This window comes from Chelonoidis abingdonii, chromosome 12 (genome assembly GCF_003597395.2).
Source record: "Chelonoidis abingdonii isolate Lonesome George chromosome 12, CheloAbing_2.0, whole genome shotgun sequence".
NCBI lineage: Eukaryota > Metazoa > Chordata > Testudines > Testudinidae > Chelonoidis > Chelonoidis abingdonii.
In genome coordinates this window covers 4,429,349-4,449,219 of record NC_133780.1, presented here as the reverse complement: position 1 = coordinate 4,449,219, position 19,871 = coordinate 4,429,349, and the positions used below count along the sequence as shown (strand labels likewise).

General features: G+C 52.2%; 1 protein-coding gene across 1 annotated transcript; it reads right to left on the bottom strand.

Annotated features, from left to right (window-relative positions):
* Positions 1-6,501: 6,501 nt before the first annotated feature.
* On the bottom strand, positions 6,502-19,685 carry LOC116829197 (C-type lectin domain family 2 member B-like). Its single transcript, XM_032787900.2, has 6 exons — positions 19,405-19,685; positions 16,080-16,282; positions 15,314-15,406; positions 12,482-12,654; positions 11,569-11,672; positions 6,502-6,758 (listed from the first exon to the last, which is right to left on the bottom strand). The coding sequence occupies exons 2-6, from the start codon at positions 16,174-16,176 to the stop codon at positions 6,596-6,598; spliced, it is 630 nt and encodes a 209-aa protein (XP_032643791.1). The 5' UTR covers positions 16,177-16,282; positions 19,405-19,685; the 3' UTR covers positions 6,502-6,595.
* Positions 19,686-19,871: the final 186 nt, after the last annotated feature.

Genomic DNA, 19,871 nt, shown 5'->3' with positions numbered 1-19,871 from the left:
GTGTTTAGTCCCATGGGTAGGGCCCTACCAAATTCACTGTCCATTTTGGTAAATTTCACAGTCATGGGATTTAAAAAAACACACTTAAATTTCACAGTTTTAGCTATTTAAATCTGAAATGTCACTATGTTGTAACTGTGTGGATCCCATCCCACAAGAGGGTCATGGGGGTGGGGGCGCGTGTCATAGTATGCCACCTTTACTTCTGCACTGCTACTGGCAATGGCACTACCTTTACAGCCGGGCTCCCAGCCGGCAGCCACAGAGCTTTCTGCTGCTGGGGGAGGCAGGGCCATCCTTAGCCATAGGCAGAATAGGCAGTCGCTTAGGGCACCACTAGGTCTGTGGGCACTGCTCTGCTGGGAGCCCGGACAGACTGGAAGCAGTGGAGCAGTAAGAGCAGGGCTGCTGGGTCCTGGAGAGAGCCGAATGCAGCACAGTCTGAGGGAGGGGATTGGCTGCTGGGGTCTCTGGGAAAAGGTGGGGGAAGTAAACTCACCTGTAGGGTGACCAGATGTCCCACTTTTATAGGGACAGTCCCAATTTTGGGGTCTTTTTCTTATATAGGCTCCTATTCCCCCCCCGCCCCATCCTGATTTTTCACACTTGCTGTCTGGTCACCCTAGGTGGGAGTAATTGGTACCTATATAAGACAAAGCCCCAAATATTGGGACTGGCCCTATAAAAATCAAGACATCTGGATCTGGTCACCCTAGCTGGGGAGCACGTCTCTCCCCTGGGCTGGCAGTGATCCATCTCATCCAGGGGGAGCTGCACAGGGCAGGATGAGCTGCTGTGGCTCCATGGGTGCCCCATCCCTGAGATCAGATGCTGTGCTAACTTCACCATGGTCCGTTGGGCTGGTGGTGGTACCCTATTTGGTTGTTGTGATTCGGACCTGAGGGTTTGGGTTTGCTGCTGCTGTTGCCACTCTGCACCCCAAGAGGTGGATTTTGGGGTCCTGCAGTTTTCCACCTATCTCCTCCTCTACTGCAGCTGTTGGCCCAGCAGGCTGGGGGGTGAGCCAAGCATGAAAGCAGTACTCTGTTGCCATTTAGATTATCATTTAACAAATTTGTTCGCCAAAAATGCTTGCTAACAATCCTGAATTCAATTTCAATATTTGTTTTTAAAAATCAGTATCTTAGCCAAAACCAGAGAATTAAGTTGTTGACAACTATTTATGACAAGTTTGGTATGGGGAAGGGAGTGGGCCATTTTCATCAGAGAAACAAAAAATGTTGACTGACTTTCCTATAGCCCTGTTACTGCTAAATAGAGCCCTCCAACAGCTGCTGCCTCACTGCCACCCGGGGTCTCGGCTGCCGGCCCCACTCAGCACCCACTGCTGGCGTGGGGATCCCCAAGAAACCCCAGCCTAGCAGCGGGTTGAGCAGGCCGGCGGCTGATACCCCGGCTGAGCCTCTCAACCCACTGTTTGCCTGGGGTTCCATTCACTCAGCTGGTAGGTGGGCTAAGTGGAACTAAATTCAATGAAATAGGAAAACGAGCAAATAACGACAAAGTGCAAGAACCTAGCAGTGGTCCCCAACCTTTTTCATCTGATGGGTGCCAAACGAAGGTCTGTGGTGGTGGACGACCATCTGCCGAAATGCTGCTGAAATTCGGCGGCATTTCAGGGGCGACGCCTCTGGATGACATAGTTTGTTGGCGGCAAGCAGCGTCATCCAGAGGTGTCGCCGCTAAAATGCCGCCGAATTTTGGTGGCATTTCAGAGGATGCTCATACGCAGGTGCACTGAGAGGCCCCTGCGGGCGCCATGGCACCCATGGGCATCATATTGGGGACCCCTGACCTAGAGAGCCTCCTGAAGCATTGGCAATCATTTTGATTTAAATGTACTTGAACTGTATGAAGAATTGAGTACACTGTCATTAATGTTGTCACATGCAAAACGGATGGACATTGTACAGCTTATTCATACCAGTAAACTTGTTGACATATATCCTAATGTGTACATTGCCACTCATATTCTACTGACAATTCCTGTAACAGTACCATCAGAAGAATGGAGTTTCTTAAAACTAAAGCTCATTAAAAACTGTCTCCGCTCTACAAGGAGTCAGGAACACTTGACTGGTCTTGCTAGTCTTGCAATCAAACAAGATGTCACTTTGTCTTTGTCATACGATGACATTATTACTGATTATGCAGCCAAAAAAGCCAGAACCATTGCTTTTAATTAAAAACTAATCCTTGTTTCAATATCTCTTCATATAAATTTCCAATAAAATGTTGACAAATTAAAAAAAATTATATTATTTGCACCATTCTGTCAAATCAGAATTTTTTCTATAGTGCTACTTCTCTAGTGCTAGTTCATCAGCATTACAGTGTGCTTAATTAAGTTAAACTGGTTTTAGTAACATGCCTGTGGCAAGTTTTCCAGTACTGCAAGCTTATGTTTGTGTTGCTAAGAGCAAGACAGGCACAGGGGCACCCGTTTAATAATCGCGCCTAGGGCACCAGAAGTCCTAAGGATGGCTCTAGGGGGAGGTTCCTGGAAGTGGGTCTGATCTGGCCCTGGCAGCAGCCCATGGACGGGACGAAGTCCTGTTCCTCCCCAGCCCAGCTAGAACTAGCAGCTAGAGCCTGGCATGCACTAGGAGCCCCTGCCCAGGGTACTCCCAGCCCTCTGCCTCCCTGGCTCCAGGTCCAGCACTTGGAGGTTAAAAAGGGCCTTGAGCTGGCTGTTTGGGGGGGGGGGGGGCAGAGGGGGTTCCCTCCTGACCAGTGCCCTGGGCAGTTGCCCATATTCTCCCCTTCAGGTTGCCCCCCGCCCGACCATGCCACCCTCACTTCTACACTGTTGCTGGCAGCTGCACTGCCTTCAGAGCTGGGCACCAGACCAGCAGCCGCTGCTGTTTGGCTGCCCAGCTCTGAAGGTAGTGTAGACATAAGGGTGGCAGTACTGTGGTGCATGCACACACAGCCAGATTTCACAGGGGAGACCAGATTTCATGGTCTGATGTGCTTTTCACGATCATGAATTTGGTAAAGGCCCACTCACAGGGTGGGATTGTGGCTTTGGGCAGAGCAGAGGCCCGGGAGGTGCTGGGACTCAGGTGCCCCTTGCAGTCACAGTCCCTCCCCCCCGTCCTTCTCACTGGGCTGGGGCCTTGGGGTGTAATTTATAACTGCCCCACGCCTGCAGTAGGTTACTCCCTGGGCTGCTTCCCAGGGTACCCAGGGCTGGGAAGCACCTCACCACCACCTGCCCTTTGCCTGAGGGAGCCTTGTCTCTGCCTACCTGGGGCAAGCTCCCCAACTCCACTGGTCCCACACATGCTCGCTTCTGGGCCTGCAGTCACTGTAAGGTAGCAATACGCCCACTCTGCCCTCAAGCTCTGAGCATCCCTCTGGAGCATCCAGCCCCTGGTCCCCTGGACACTGGCAGTAGTCACCGATTTACTGTTTCCAAAGGAACAGTAACATCCCCTACCCCAGCTTACCAGGTCCAGCTCAGATCACTGCTCCACTTAACACACAGCACTGACACATGCTCATAACGAGATCACGCATCAGTTCAAAGCTGAGATTCAAGTAGAAGTGATGGAAACAAATGGTTACATAGAACAAAGTCATAACATGTTCTAGAGCCTAGACTGAATTAGCAAGCTAGTCTCCTGTCTAACCAAGTACAGCTAACCCGAAATCTTTGCAGCGCTTTACAGCCAAGCAGGTTGACCCTTCTTTCATGAGACGTGTGTACTGTCAGTTTGTCTCCAAGGGGAAAGATCCAGTGGGTCTCTGCACATCAAGATAGACCAGACCAAACCAATCCTTTGTCTTTACGCTTAAACAGGACAGATGGACACCCCCCCGCTGTTTGTTTCTTCCTGTAGATTTCCTCTTTCGTGGATTTTGCAATCTGTCATTTTGCACCTGGCTCAGTGCACAAATAGGCATCCAGCATCAGGCAACAATACACAGCTGGCTAGACAGGAAGGTAACCTCAGTTACTGCCTGTCTGAAAGGAAAATCTGAGGTACATCACCTCCTGTGACCTGCCTTAACTCCAAGACCTTCAGGGCATCATTGTCAGTCTAGATACACAGCTGCTTACATAGTATCTGTACAGACATCTCGCAATGATTATGGTGACCACTGAGCTACTGGCTCTTGGTACAGACCTCACATGCCCCCTTTGGTGAACTATTACGTAGACCAGTGGTTCTCAGCCAGGGGTACCTCAACTCATCTAGAGATTTGCCTAGTTTTACAACAGGCTACATAACACACACTAGTGAAGTCAGTACAAACTAAAATTTCAGACAATGACTTGTTTATACTTCTCTATATACTATAGACTGAAATGGAAGTACAATATTTACATTTCCATTGATTTATTTTATTATATGGTAAAATGAGAGTCAGCCATTTTTCAGCAATAATGGCTGTGATGCTTCTGTATTTTTAGGTCTGATTTTGTAAGCAAGTAGTTTTTACGTGAGGAGACAAATCAGATTCCTGAAAGAGGTACAGTTGTCTGGAAAGGTTGGGTGCTACTGATGTGAGATCAGCCCCAGGGGATCCCTATAAAACCCTCTGTGCTGCCTGCCAGTTGGCACCAAGGGGTCCTTGGTACCCTACGTTTAGTCTCATGGGTAGGGCCCTACCAAATTCGTAGTCCATTTTGGTAAATTCCATGGTCATGGGATTTTTAAAAATCTTAAATTTCACATACATGAGAGTCACATACATCTTGTCCCCAAACTCCCTCTCTGGGCAGGCTCAGGTCCTCTGTCCTGTAAGGAGGGAACTGAAGCCAAGGACCTGCTATACAGCTGTCCGCAGTGTGTTGAGAGGGTGCGCACCAACCTCAGGGCAGACTGCTTGGAACCAGGCACAAACCCACACCAGCTGAGAATTCTTGACATAGATTTCACCAAACATCCAGTATAAACTGCTCCGGCACCGTAACAGCCTAACTATGCCGTCCCCTTGGCCAGTCCGATCTGTCTCGCAACCCAGGTGAGCCTGCTTTTGTGAGATGGATGGTCTCTTACACTCAGAATCACAACAGTATTCAACTTACTCCCAGTCCCACGGGTCCAGACACCCCAGGTGAACTGCACCTTAGATCTCACACCAAAGACAGCACATGTAGCCAGTCTTATCATAATAATTTATTAAAAAGGAAACATCTTATTTACAAGGCTAAAGCAGGTGAACATATCTACACAACTAAGCTACAATCTTAAGTTTCAAAAGGTAACAGAAACATCTATAGCAGTGATACTCAGAGCTCTGCAGTTCAAGAGCAAAACTGGCAATCAACGTTACCCAAAAGAGTCAGTCGTGTGAATTCAGTGTTTCATTTACTACAGTACTACTCCTATTTAAACAGAAGGGCAAGGGAAATAGTTTTTATATAAATTCTAGCAGCAAATAACTTAGTGCAAGTTGATAACTTAGTGGCTTATAACACAGTAAGAGCATCCTGATTGGTTAATAATTAAATCAGTGTTTTAATATGCGCTACAAAGAGCAGCAGGATACACATTAAAGAGTCATTTGCAGCTCATGAGCCGCAGTCTGTGTATCACTAGTCCATAATAAAACTTGGTCCTTTAGGGCTAACCCAGGCTAAGCAGCTGGGGATCTCTTGCTTACGCCTAGAAAACCTTGCCCACCAGCATCCAAGCAGCAACGAGATACAAGAAGGAACTGAATCTATCCCACCTCCTCCCTTGTGCTCCATAGAGATCAGCACTTCAGACAGGAGAGTGAATTAAGGCATTAAGGAGTGTGGTGATTTACACAGTCACAGAGACTCTCAAAAAAAAACGCTCCAATATTACCTTACAATGTGGGATATGGATGTCAGAAGAAAAGAGATTAATGCTGTAGTAGCTCACAAGCATTCAATAAAGACTAAATATATATTCCTTATAACACTAGTACCTATTTTAACACACAGTATTTCTCAGTGTCCCATTGAGGCATGGGGACTTCGGCATGAGCTGCTACCTGGTCTGTCTGTCACACCGACCCACTCCCTGCCCTCTTCCAACCCACTGGGCTCCAGGAAGAGATTCAGACATTTCTCCCATTACTCCTACATACCAGACACTAGGTGTCCCACAAGAAGTGGGACAGGTTCTACTCCCTTGGCAGGTGCAGCACTTTTAAATCTAAAAATGGAAAATTAAAAAACAGTTTAAAACATTCAGGCTTTCATCCAAAGCAATATCTGGCAACAAAAAACCACCTTCAAAATTAATCAGGTTTTCAAAACACTCCCAAAACTGACCTATTTAAAAAAAAGCCTTGTTAAAAAGTTTCTTGGGGGGATGGAGAACATCCCCCTCAGCTCTATTCCAGTTCACAGAAGTTGAATGATGAATATTTAAAAAATATACTATAGAAAATTGTCTATGGAAAAAACCTTTTGTGGGGGAATGTTAGTACAGTGAAAGTTGAGGCTAAGACTGAGCCAAGACACCAGAGTCCCTGTTCCAGCTGCAGTAGCTTGGAAAGACTGGATTTGAGCAGTTTCACTGGCAGAAAACACAGGTGGTGGGGCGGGGGGAGCAAGATATGCAAATGGCTTTTCTGATTTTCACTTGAATCAACAGTGCTCTGCCCAGTCCCCTTCTGCAGCAGCCTCCTTTGCCTCTGTAGACACACTGGGTTTGGTGCAAATCCAGTGTCTCTCACTGGTGCATCGCAAGCTGCTGGCCCCACCCAGATCATTCAGATACACGCAGTCACCTCCTCCTCCTATCGGAAACCTGCAAGACAGAAGCCAGAGAGCTCGTGTCAGGTAGGAGTTGGGCATTTCCCATCAGTAACAGACAGGGGGAGACACTCGCACAGTGCAGGGAGCTGCTGCACTCACAACCCCTCACCATTCCCCCTCCTGCACCAGCCACAGGCCCCATGCCCAGTGCCCCAGCAGAAGGGGATCATTAGAAAGGGGGCAGTGGGGCCAGAAGAAGTTTAAGATCAACTGGCCTCCATGGAGCATTTATGCTGGGGGGATATTTTAACCCTAGTTCCTGCTCCCCCCACACCCCAAGCTGGCTCTGAATGGGTCCCTGCAGGCCCAACCAACCCCGACTGCCCTGAAGCAGATTCCAGGTGAGTGTCAGCATGGCGAGAAGCAGCAATAACGCCGCGCAGAAGAGCTGGGTGCAGGGCTCCCTGGACAGTTTACATCAGCTCTCAGGTCAGAGGCCCGTCAGACCAGGCTTTATTGTGGGGGGGGTGGGGGCTGGAGCAAAATGCCAGCAGCACAGAGACTGCAGCACAAACCCAGCGGCTGCGGTGTGACCCCAGCCACTCACACAGAGCTTCCCGTGAGAGCTGGAGGCCAGAACATCCCACCTGGGAACAGGGCAGGATCCTGCCCCATGGTCCCATCCTGACTACACAATAGCCACATGGTGGGCTAGGAGGAGGTCCAGCACTGCTCTTTGAACAGGCTGGGATCTCCCCTCCCCCAACCAGCAGCCTCTGGCTCCAGGTGGTTGGGATCTGTCCCAGAGAAGGGAGAACCCAGCCCTCACCCACCTGAGCAGATGGCTCTGGGACACCCCCCTCTCCCCACCATCACAGCTCTGATGGGATGGCAACTATGCACCCAGAGCCTTCTGCTGGGGTGGCCCCCCCAGGACGGCAAAATCTGAGTCTGTAGCCCTGGGCTCTAAGGCTCACTGCTGTGGGTGTTTATTGCAGTGCAGACGTACCCTGAGCGCTCAGGACATCAGCCCTATGTCTCCAGTGCAGCTGGGAGAGCAGCTCCCAGCCCCAGGCAGATAGGCTCGTGGGAGCTCGGGTTAATAGCAGTGGGGACATTGTGATGTAGGCGGGAGCTTGAGCCAGCCCCCCCCCCCCCCGATCTTGGACCCAGGGGGGTGGGGGTGTCATTACTATTTCTGCTGAGCTAGCTCAAGCCTGTCTGCTGGGCTGGGATGCCGGGTACCAGGCACAGTGTAGATAGACCCCCCACCCCACCCCCCAAGCAGGCTTCCTAACACATGGCTCCATGATGCCATCACAAAGGCAGGGCATTCTTGCTGGAACATATGAGAATATTGACTGGGATCAAATAACAGGTCGTCAACTGACCAGCTTCCTAAGCCCACTGCAGGCACATTTTCCAGCTTCCCACCAACCACACACAGGGCCAGTGCTACCCTTAAGCAGAACTAGGCAGTTCCCTAGTGCACCAAGATTTGGGGGCGCCAAAAAGCAGTGCCCCCAATTTTTTGCTGCTCCACTTCTCCTGCCTCCCAGGCTGTTTGGCACCACAAGCCTGGGAGAATTAGAGCAGGGGTGGCGTGGTCGGGGAGGACGCAGAGCAGAGGTGAGCTGAGGTGGGGAGGTGCTGCATGGCTTCTCAGGCTGGAGAGTGGGGTGCTGCTATGGGGTGGTGGGGGAGCTGCCACGGGGTGGTGGGGGAGCTGCCACAGAGCTCCCCACCGCTCCATGTTCTCCCCGAGCACGCCGCCCCCACTCTAATTCTCCTGCCTCGCAGGCTTGCGGCGCCAAACAGCTGATTGGCACCGCAAGCCTGGGAGGGGAGAAGAATTAGAATGGGGGGTGGCATGCTTGGGGAGAACACAGAGCAGAGGTGAGCTGGGCTGAGGAGGTGCTGCACTGGTAGACCTATCCTGGGGGCGGGGAGAGGAGCACTTCAGGACAGGGAGGGGAACTGCTGCAGGGGGAGAAGGGGGTGCCACCTCAGGACGGAGAACTGCTGTAGGGCTAGGGGTCACAAGGTGGAAGTTTCGCCTAGGGCACAAAACTTCCTTGCACTGGCCCTGACCACACAGGACTTCTTTTTAAAATGAGATTCTGCTGTAAGCACATAAGAGTGACCACACTGGGTCAGACCAACGGTCCATCTAGCCCAGTGTCCTGTCCTCCGATACTGGCCAATGCCAGGTGCCCCAGAGGGAATGAACAGAACAGGTCAAACACTGAGTGATCCATCCAGTCCCAGCTTCTGGCAGTCAGAGGTTTAGGGACCCCCAGAGCATGTTACACCCTGGATTTGAGGGGTGTGTGCACCCCAGAAATTGATTAAGCTAATTGTAGCCATATATGTGCATTCAGTCACTATGAATTAATAATAAAATAGACCACCACATAGTTAAGGGTTAATTTGAAAAACAGGCTTTTAGAGGCAAGGTCAAAACTAGCCAGCAGTTTCTGCTAATCAGAATGGGAGGAGGGGAGAGGAAAAAGCCAACACTTGAGACAAAGAAAATAACTGGACCGAAAACTTTGATATAGAAGATTTATTATGATTAAGATTGTTAGGAATATTTGTAGAGAAGTAGTTTTATTGAAAGTTAGGAAAAGTGCTGATTTACTAGGGGTTACTATGACCTGTGTGTTTTGTAGAAGTCAGTTATAAAAGACTAGCTAACACAGCGTACTTCGGAGCAACAATCCTCTGAAGCCATCTTAAGAGACTTTTTCTGACGCTTTTTCTCCTCAGCAGGTGAGCAACTGGCCACCGTGAGCCTCTAAATTACTCAATATTCTTCCGGAGTTTCTGTAGATATTTAGGATGTTTTAAGCCCATTGGTTAGGTCTGTGTGGGCTTAAATCTTATAAACTACCATTTTAGATTTAGCCTGCTTACTTGCATTAATCTTTCATCAGCTGGAATTGCTGTGTTCCCAATGATTTATTCCTGACACCACCTGGAGTGAAACCGTTAAGTTACCGCTGCTGTGGGTTCTGAGAACCCTGGGTAACACAAGGGGTCGCATCCCTGACAATCTTGTCTAATAGGAACTGGTAGACCTATCCTCTGTGAACTTATCTAATTCTTGTTTGAGCCCAGTTATATTTTTGGCCTTTACAACATCCCCTGGCAACAATCCACAGGCTGACTGTGTGTTGTGTGAAGAAGAACTTCCTTTTGTTTGTTTTATACCTGCTGCCTATTAATGTCATCGGGTGACCCCTAGTTCTTGTGTTGTGTGAAGGAGTAAACAAACACTTCCTTATTTACTTTCTTCACACCAGTCATGATTCATGACCTCTATCTTGTCCCTCCTTAGTCCAAAAAACAGTCTTTTAATCTCTCCTCACAGGGAAGCTGTTCCATACCCCTAATCATTTTCATTGCCCTTCTTTCTACTATTTATAATTCTAATATAGCTTTTTGGAGATGGGGTGACCAGAACTGCACAGTATTCAAGGTGTGGGCGTGCCATGGATTTACATAGTGGTATTATGATATTTTCTGTCTTATTACTTATCCCTTTCCTAATGGTTTTTAAAGGATTTTTTTTTTGCCTCTAACCACCTCTTTTATTCTGCTGTTTAGCCATGCTGGCTTTTTTTTTTTTTTAATTGGGAGTATACATTTAGTTTGAGCCTCTATTAAGGTATTTTAAAATAGTCTTCATGCAGTTTGCAGCATTTCGCCTTGTGATAATTCCTTTCAATTTCCCATTAACTAGCTTCTAATCTTTGTGTAGGTCACCCTTTTGAAGTTAAATGCTACTGTGGTGAGTTTCTTTGGCATTCTGCCCCCCCTCCAAGATGTTAAGTTTATGGTTGCTATTACAGATGTGGTCTCATCTCAAAAAACAATAGATTGGCAATAGAAAAGGTTCAGAGGAGGGCAACTAAAATGATTAGGAGTTTGGAATGGGTTCAACCTGAGGAGAGATTAAGGAGGCTAGGACTTTTCAGCTTGGAAAAAAGAGGAGACTAAAGGAGAATATGATAGAGATATATAAAATCATGAGTGGTGTAGAGATAATGAATAAGAAAAATTTATTTACTTGTTTGCATAATACAAGAACTAGGGGCCACCAAATGAAATTAATGGGCAACAGGCTTAGAACAAATAAAAAGAAATTCATCTTGACACAGTGCATGGTCAACCTATAGAACTCCTTACCTGAGGAGGTTGTGAAGACTAAGACTATAACAGGGTTTAAAAAAAAAAAAGAGAACTAGATAAATTCATGGAGGTTAGGTCCATCCTGGCTAATAGCCATTAATGGGTAAGGAATGGTGTCCCTAGCCTGTTTGTCAGAGGGTGGAGATGGATGGCAGGAGAGAGATCACTTGATCATTGCCTGTTTGGTTCACTCCCTCTGGGGCACCTGGCATTGGCCACTGTTGGTAGAAAGGATACTGGGCTGGATGGACCTTTGGTCTAACCCAGTATGGCCATTCTTATGTTCTTTTACTACTGATAGTCCAGAATTCAACCAGCTATTGATTCAAGTGGGGTTGGTTATTTGATCACACCCAGATCCCACTGAAATCAGGCTTGGGATATCTGGGACATCTCTGCTGTACCCTGGTTCCAATGGCAGCCCCAGTCACAAGTGCCTCTGGGTGCCTATCAGGCACCTTTAGCCTAGATGCCTCGTTACAAATTCAGGGGCCTCACTACAGCCAGACAGATCTGAAGGCTTCAGCCAATCTCCCAGGAGGAGATGCTGGCTTCCACCCATCTCTAATACATGAGGTACATAAGAACCAGAACGCTCTTTGGCTGTTTCCACAGCACTGACTGTTGGCCTGAACGCCCAAAGCCCAAGGAATTCACAGAGGACTCACAGGTTGTTGAATTTGGTGCCATTGGCCCATTTCCAGGGCTGCCCCCAGTACCTCCGGAGGCCGATCCAGTGGTCAAATTTGCCTTTATAGCGCAGCATGAAATCCTAAAAACAGCAGAGGGAGAGGTGGTGTCAGAGCCCCGACCCTGCTGCTCCCTCAGGCTCTAGGCAGGGAATCCCAGGTGTACACGGAAGGGCTCTGAGCGTTTCCAGGGTGTGTCTGGGGATTTTCTCCCCCCTCTTGCCCAGCTCTGGGTAATTCAGTATTAACCCTCCCACCCCAAACTCAGCTCCCCCTCACCCCAATCTGCCCTGGGCTGGGGCAGCTCTTGGGTGCTGCTGGGTCTAAGCTGCCCCCCGCACCTCTCCATGCAAGGCCACGTTCTGTGAAAGCCACATCTTACAGCGCAACTGAGCTCCCCTCACCATCACAGGGGAAGGGAAAGGGGAGAGATAGGGAATAGGGAAGCTGGAAGGAGCCAAAACTGAGAGAAGATGCACTTCCCACCCTATCCTCAGCCAGAAGGGGCCAGGGCCAAGAGGATCTGCCCCCTCCCTCTCCCAGCTGGCTGCCCGTTCACCTACCCAGGAGCTCTGGCTCTAAGTTGAGCTGGGGTCTCAGTCCCCACTTCCAGACCCATAGAGCCCAGCAGACACCTGAGCCGGCTCAACCCTAGAGAGGGACAGTCTCCTGTTGGGAGGGCTGAGAGTGGGCAATCTCCATGGTCACACACAGACACTAGGGCCCTGGGCCCAGCCAGGCCTAGTATTGAGGGGCTGGAAGTCCATTCGCTCTGGCCTCCCAGCACGAGAGGGCTCAGAGCTGCTCCTCACCCCACAGGGGCAGAGCCCAGGCCCTACTGCAGTAGCAGCCGCTGAGCCAAGGCCAGGTCATTGCAATGAGAGTCTCTTACCATTTCCTGCCCACTGTCAATTGCAGCCAGGGAGGCGCAGAGAGAGGAGCAGTGTCTCTGGCTGTGGTTCCAGTTCCCTTCGGCCTCAGAGAAATAGTAGCATTTTCTTTGGTATCCCACCCAGCCATCTGGGCACGCGGGGCCCAATGCAGCTGAAGAACACCCATATAACACTGAAATGAGACAGCAACACATGGTGTAAGAGGAGACCTGCCTGTTTATGGGGAGAGATGAGCCCTGGCACCCCAGGCTTCTGAGACTCCCCTAGCAGCTGCTGGGAGGGCGTGAGGGAGCCAGGAGGACCCTGGGAATCCAAGCCCCTTCTGGGGCTATCTGACCCTGCTTTCACTCGGCCACTGTCTCAGGTTCATGTTCATTAGTGATGGAGCTGACAAACAGCTCCTGCTTCAAAGCACAGAACCAGGCCAAGTGGAGTGTTAGAGATGGGGATGGGCAGGGAGCTGCAGGAGGGGACAGTTATTAAGGAGAGAAGAAGAGTGACACTGGATAAGAGGTTGAGTTCAACATGATTTGCCAGGTCTGTTACCCCAAGGAATCCTGCTACCCTGGGCTGCTGCCCTCCTCTCCCTGCTCTGTGCTTGGCTTCCCAGGAGAGGCAGGTTGAGATGATGATGGGAACAAACCAGGAGACTGAACGCCCGTTGCCTGGGCAGCACAGCCAGATGCAGGGCGATGGAGATGCTTGTTGTGATATGTTTACCTGGCAGGAAGGATTCCTGTGACACTCCCAGCCTGGGGGGACTAACACAGCTCAGAGCTTTTCATCCCAGGCACAAGAGCAAGCATTGGACATTCAGAGCACTAAAAGGCAGGTGAGAAGGAAGTGAAGTAACTTTCAGTCAGGGACGCAAAATGCCACAAGGTGGCACCAGAGCTCCAGTAACAGGAAATGGCCAGTTACGCTGACTGTCCATTGCAACCTGATGCATTTCTTACCTACACACATTTCTCCCCGCAATACAGCAGCTAGAAGCTAGAATACCTCACTGCTCTGCCTGCAGTGTAACCCTTTCAGTGCCAGAGACAGCATCAGCAGTGGGGCCACCCATAACTGACACCAAGGAGCTATTACAAGGTCAGAGCAGTAGGTGAATAACCAGACACAGTGTTATTAGGATCACTATGGGGAAAGTTGCTAACCCATTCCAAACACCATGTCAGTGAGTCCCTCCCCAAGTCACTCCCGCTTGCTCAGCCTCAAGGGAATTTTGTGCTGTTTCCTTTTTTGGGGGTGGGGATGACTGACTCAAATGCCTCCAGCCATTTTTGCATTAGTCATTTTTTGCTCCTCATGTTGCACCACAGTAACTCCCAGCCACAGAAGAAGGCTTAAAAAACCCAGCTGTGGACACACAAGTTTGGAGAACATTAACGGCTGAGGCAGTGGTGGTTAAAGAATGAGGAGGTCATACGCCAGGCATGTATTTCCTTGGAGACTTCATGGTGCAATGTGCCGTACACACTAGTGCTCACACACGAACGGAGCAGGGCAGTCAGTGCATACGATGCTTTATAGTCCTGCTCAGTGTGTGATTTGACACTCATTTTAGGGAGCAACTGCGGGGCACAACTTCACATTTCACACCCTGTACAGAGCGCTGGCTATAGGAATACACAGACCCCGCCCCCCCCAAGAGAAAGGCTGCCAGGCCTCTGGGCCCTTCCAGTGCTGCCTAGGAGGGACAGGGCACAGCAAGGAGCCTCTGACTGGTGCCATCTCCACCATCTGACCACACTGCATTCTGGGGGCTCCCTGTACCCAGTAGCTGTGGAACCCCAACCTCACAGATCTCACCTTATGCTGTATGAGCCAATGTTGCCATTCCAGCAGCAGGGAGCTGGGATTCACAGCTCACCTGTAGCAGGGCATCTGGCACCAGTGTAAGGATGGTAAGGCAGATACAACTGTGCAAACCCCTCGCACAGACACTGTGGAGCAGCGTGTCCCACTCTGGTAACTTACTGCAGTGACCGGCGCCAGGGCAAGCCCCTTTCTGCACCACTGCAGCGCATCTATGTTAGCAGTTTGCACTAATTCAACTGTATCAACATTATATCAGCAGAGATGATTCCGAATGCAGACAGACCTGGATTCACCCCCATTTGCCAGCTGCTAAACTCTCCTGAGACCCAGTGATCAGATCTCCCAGGGCAACAGATAAATCCCACCCCTGACAGTCTTACAGCCCCTCCATGCCTCAGACTACTGGCAGATACAGCCGGGATCACATTTACCATGAACAGCTCCCCCTGTACTAACACACACTGTCTGTGCAGGCAGGGGAGTCAATAGCGCCACAGGACCCTGCACTGCCGAGGTCACTAACTGGTGGGTTTCACACGGCGTTAAGAGAGGTGTCTGTGCTGCGTTCTACAGCTCATTTCAGTGACACACCAGCAACTGCCAGCCCGGCCCTGGGCACGACCCGGGGATGCAGAAAGGCTAGGCTGGTACCTCAAGGCGACATGCTGCAGGCAGAGGGCCCAGCTCATTGCGGCCCTGCATCTTCTCCTGTCAGTCACCCCCACTCTGCACGGGTACCAGCAACAGTGCCTGGGGCCCAGCAATAGTGACTTGGACCCAAAGTGCTCAGAGCTGGGCTGGAGGGAGCTAATGTCAGTCAGATCGTCTGACAGAGAGTGCCCAGGTGCAGGGGTCTGGGAGGGAGCAGGAGGAGGGTTGTAGAGGAACATCCCTCAAGAATTCTCTGTCCCAGGGGCAGAAGCCAGACAGGCCAGGAGGAGAGACTGACTGTGGTGGCTGCAGGGAGAATGGGATGTGCAGAGAGGGAGGGAGGGCTGAGAACTCACCTGCCAGGACAACAGCGATGATGAGACCTAAGAACACAACTGCAACAGTGACTGCGAGCACAATTCTACATTTCTTGTAGTAACGATGAGATTCTGAAACAGAAAGACCCATTAGGTCAGCCACGAGGACACGTCTCACTGACAGCACCATGGCTGGAGCTGCCCTAGAACATCCCCTGTTCTGTCGATTGCTCCTTCCATCAGATGCTCTGGGAAAGGCACCTGGAGGCTCAGGCAGGCTGGGGCTGGCAGAACAGTCCCTCCTTCTCCTCAGCCCAGTGCCCTCCCTGGGCATCCCCAGCCAGGCTGTCACGGGGCCTGGTGAGCTCAGGGACACAGAGACAAGGACCTGCATGTTCTGGTGGCAGGAGCTCAAGCTGCCCCCCCCCCTGCTCTACTCCCTGCCGAGCGCTGGCTGGGCCCACACTGCCGAGTGCACCTGTCCCTGCACACTGAGGTCTCGCATTGGCCATACACAGCAGAAAGGGGGAGAAGGAACCAGGCAGAGATGGGCCAGGGACACACAGGGGGTCTGACACACCCAGCCCAAAAGGCCACTGCGCAGCCCCATGGCCACCGCTGTGTGCACCAGAGAGCAGCTGGGAGCCAGGGATCGGTGCCCTGAGAGCCCCTGGGGCAGATCCAGTCCCTGCTGCCCACAGACAAGGGGGGTTGCTGGGCACTGGCTGCTGCCACTGAGAACATGGCCCCATGTGAGGCAGTCTAAGTGTGGCCAACTTTTTCCCAGGCAGCAACACCCCATTACCTGGCTCCCTGCCAGCGTTCTGGTGTCCACTACAATCAATACAGGGCACCTGCTGCAGCGGCTCTTCGCTCTCAGCAGCCCCAGCTGCTGACCCCATGGTTTCTCAGCCACACTCAGGCTACAGACGCTGCTGCAGGCAATGGGCTGAAGTTGCCTCTTCTCAGTCCGATGTCCTTGTCCTGGCTCCCGACTCTCCAGTCCATCTGATAGACCAAACAAGACAGGTCAGGGGCGATTTGTGGTTTGTTGTTCCCTGCGCTGCGAGGGGCGACCTCGGCGGACGCCGGGCGGGGGGGCAATAAGCCGGGAGCCCGTACACAGTTGTAGGACCCCCGCTGCGCCCGGTCACAGCGCCCCCGTTTTGTCTCCTACCGCATCTAACGGGGGCTTAACAGAAATCTGTCCGCTCGCTCCTTCTGGCCCAGGGTAGCGTCGAACCGGCGCCTGTCACTCGAGCGTCCCAGAACCTCCGGGCGGGCAGCACCTGCAGGACCGATGCCTGGATCGCTAGGGCTAGGGCCAGAGCCTGCCTGCCCTTCCAAGCGACCGCATCGGGAACCAAATTCTACCTCCCGCTATTGCTGTTCCGTGGCGTTAACTAGCTTAGCCCATTCGCAGCGGCATTATAGCGCCTAAGCTCTGGCCAATCAGGAGCCAGGCTCCTCCTCCGCCCGGTAGTGCGGACAGGCATGTGCAGAGCATTCCCTCGCCCCCCTCCCATACTTCTTAGTGGGCGTGTGCGTCTGGTTCAGGGCCGCCCAGAGGGGGGGGCAAGTGGGGCAATTTGCCCCGGGCCCCGCAGGGGCCCCCAGCCGCGACTGTGTCTGATACTCCCCTGACGGGGCCCCGCTGGCGGAAGCAGTTCTGTCTCCCGGAAGCAGCAGCAGCAGCTAAGCAACCAGAGATGCTGAGCTGAGGAAGAGCCAGCCACTGGGGGGGGGAGAGGAGGGGGGGAACGCGTACCTGCTCACCTGGAGGAGACAGCTTCTTCTGGTCCGGGTGGGAGACTGACAGGATGGAATAATCTCTCAGTGACCTCACTCACCTGAACAGCTGCTGGGACTTCCAACCGTGAGTGTTTGACCCTGTGATTCCCCCTAGGTTTGTAATTATTGGGGTGGTGTGTGGTTTTCAGGGTGTTGCTGTTTGAGGGTGAGTTTTGTGCCTGCCTGGGTGGTCTGTTCAGAACTAAAGTTGGGATCATGACATGTAATTGTAACCCAGAAAAAAGCCCCTGGTCTGCAATATGGCACGGCAGGCTGAGACTTTTATCTCCCCCTATCTCCCTGCAGAAGGGGAAACTGAGGGCACGGGCGTGATCCGGAGAGATTAAGAACATTCCCAGTCCATCACAGCCCCTCAACCCTCTGCTCAAATTCACTACCCCTGTTGCGACCACTTCTCCCTGTTTCGCCCTGCCTCTTGTCGCCATCAACGGGTCTACTGTTGTATTGTATGCAGTTTTGGGCAGAGATCGAAGGATGCCTGATGTAATTTGGCTATAATGTGTATTCATTTTCAGCCTCTTGGACAGCGGTTCTTCGCATGCAGGGAAAACTTCAAGATTGTATGGGGTAGGGAGGGAGACTCTGGTTGCGAGGGAGGGAGGCCCCAGTCCCTCTTCCTTTGTCCATTATATAACTTTGAAAGGGAATTAAGCACCTTGCTGCCTCAGTTCCGGGCCCTTGCTGTTCATTGTGGTAGAAGAGGGGGGGGGAGGAGGAAGTCGCAGCCTGCCCGTCGCCAATATCGGGCTAGTACCGGCGTGCTTTTTCTGGGGACAGTGACATTGTCAGATCCTGGTGTTGGTTGTTGGGGTCCTACAAGCTTAGGTTCTGAAAACATGACCCACGCTCAGGCCAGGCACTGATCAACCCTCAACTCCTCAAAACAGCAACAGCGCCCGTTGTAAAGAGAGCGCACAACATCCTTAGCCTCCACATACAACCGGAGAGATTAAGAACATTCCCAGTCCATCACAGCCCCTCAACCCTCTGCTCAAATTCACTACCCCTGTTGCGACCACTTCTCCCTGTTTCGCCCTGCCTCTTGTCGCCATCAACGGGTCTACTGTTGTATTGTATGCAGTTTTGGGCAGAGATCGAAGGATGCCTGATGTAATTTGGCTATAATGTGTATTCATTTTCAGCCTCTTGGACAGCGGTTCTTCGCATGCAGGGAAAACTTCAAGATTGTATGGGGTAGGGAGGGAGACTCTGGTTGCGAGGGAGGGAGGCCCCAGTCCCTCTTCCTTTGTCCATTATATAACTTTGAAAGGGAATTAAGCACCTTGCTGCCTCAGTTCCGGGCCCTTGCTGTTCATTGTGGTAGAAGAGGGGGGGGGAGGAGGAAGTCGCAGCCTGCCCGTCGCCAATATCGGGCTAGTACCGGCGTGCTTTTTCTGGGGACAGTGACATTGTCAGATCCTGGTGTTGGTTGTTGGGGTCCTACAAGCTTAGGTTCTGAAAACATGACCCACGCTCAGGCCAGGCACTGATCAACCCTCAACTCCTCAAAACAGCAACAGCGCCCGTTGTAAAGAGAGCGCACAACATCCTTAGCCTCCACATACAACCTGGGATGGACTAGGCTGGGTGGTGGGTTCAGTCTAGTCTTCCAGCCTGCTGTTCTCACTGGGGTCCCACCCCATGCCCCAGCCCAGAGACTGCACCCAGCACCCAGACTCCATCCACTCAGCCCTAGGCAAAGCTCCTTGGTCTGGGGGTCTGGCTCCCAGTCCCTCCCTTCCTCATTCACACCTCATTCATTCAATAAGGCAATTGATTACAAAGTGGAGGAAAGATCTCATTCCACTTCTAGCAATGAGACATTTTTCTTTCACTTTAATTATACTACCTTGGGGCCCTGTAGCAGCCTCGGCCGCGGCTCAGCTCCGGGTCGCAGGGGCTGAGCGTATGGAGTCTGTAGTCCAAGCCCTTAGGTAGGGCGGGACAGCGAAAAAACAGTTAGGGGCTCTGGCCCTTCGGGACAGGGCAGAGCAACAGACAACTGGAGGCAATCGGGTTACGTAAAGGAAGGGGGGAGTCTGCCACCCTTAAGGGGTGGCAGGGGGAACGCAGGCCCTCCCACTCCGCTGCGTTCCAGCCCGGGGCCCTAGTAGCGGCGGTCGCCGCTAAGGCGGTCAGTGGGGATCCTGGCCCAAAACACGCTGACCGGCTGAGGGGCAGGGTTCCCACCGAAACACACCGACGGGGGGTCAGTGGGGATCCTGGCCGACGCACACGACCATCGGCTCGGGGCCTTCTGCGGCCAGACTGTAGTCAGCAGCCCCCGGGCTGCTTCCAACCTCCCCCTCCCTGGGTACCTGCCCTTCGCCGGGGTCGTCCCAGGATTCCCAGACCATCGGTTCCTCAGCTGGCTCGGCAGCAGGGGGTCCGCTCCAGTCCTCGGGGTACCGGGGTCCAGGCGGTCCGCTCCAGTCCTCGGGGTACCGGGGTCCAGGTGGTCCGCTCCAGTCCTCGGGGTCCAGGCGGTCCGCTCCAGTCCTCCACAGGGCGAGCGTCCGAAGGCGCGGCCCGCTCCTCTGGGTGCTGGCCCCAGGGGAGGTCAGGCCAGGGCCCCTCTTGATACCGAGCGAGGGGCAAGCCGGGCCCGGCAGGAGCTCAGGCACCCACGTCTGCCTTCTCCGGCAGCCTCCTCCTAACTGAGGGTTGGGACCGGGGTTTTATACTTCCTGTCCCGCCCCCTGACTTCCTGGGGGCGGGAACAGGCCGAGGGGGCCTTGCACTTCTGGTCCCGCCCCTTGACTTCCTAGGGGCGGGGATAGGCGGC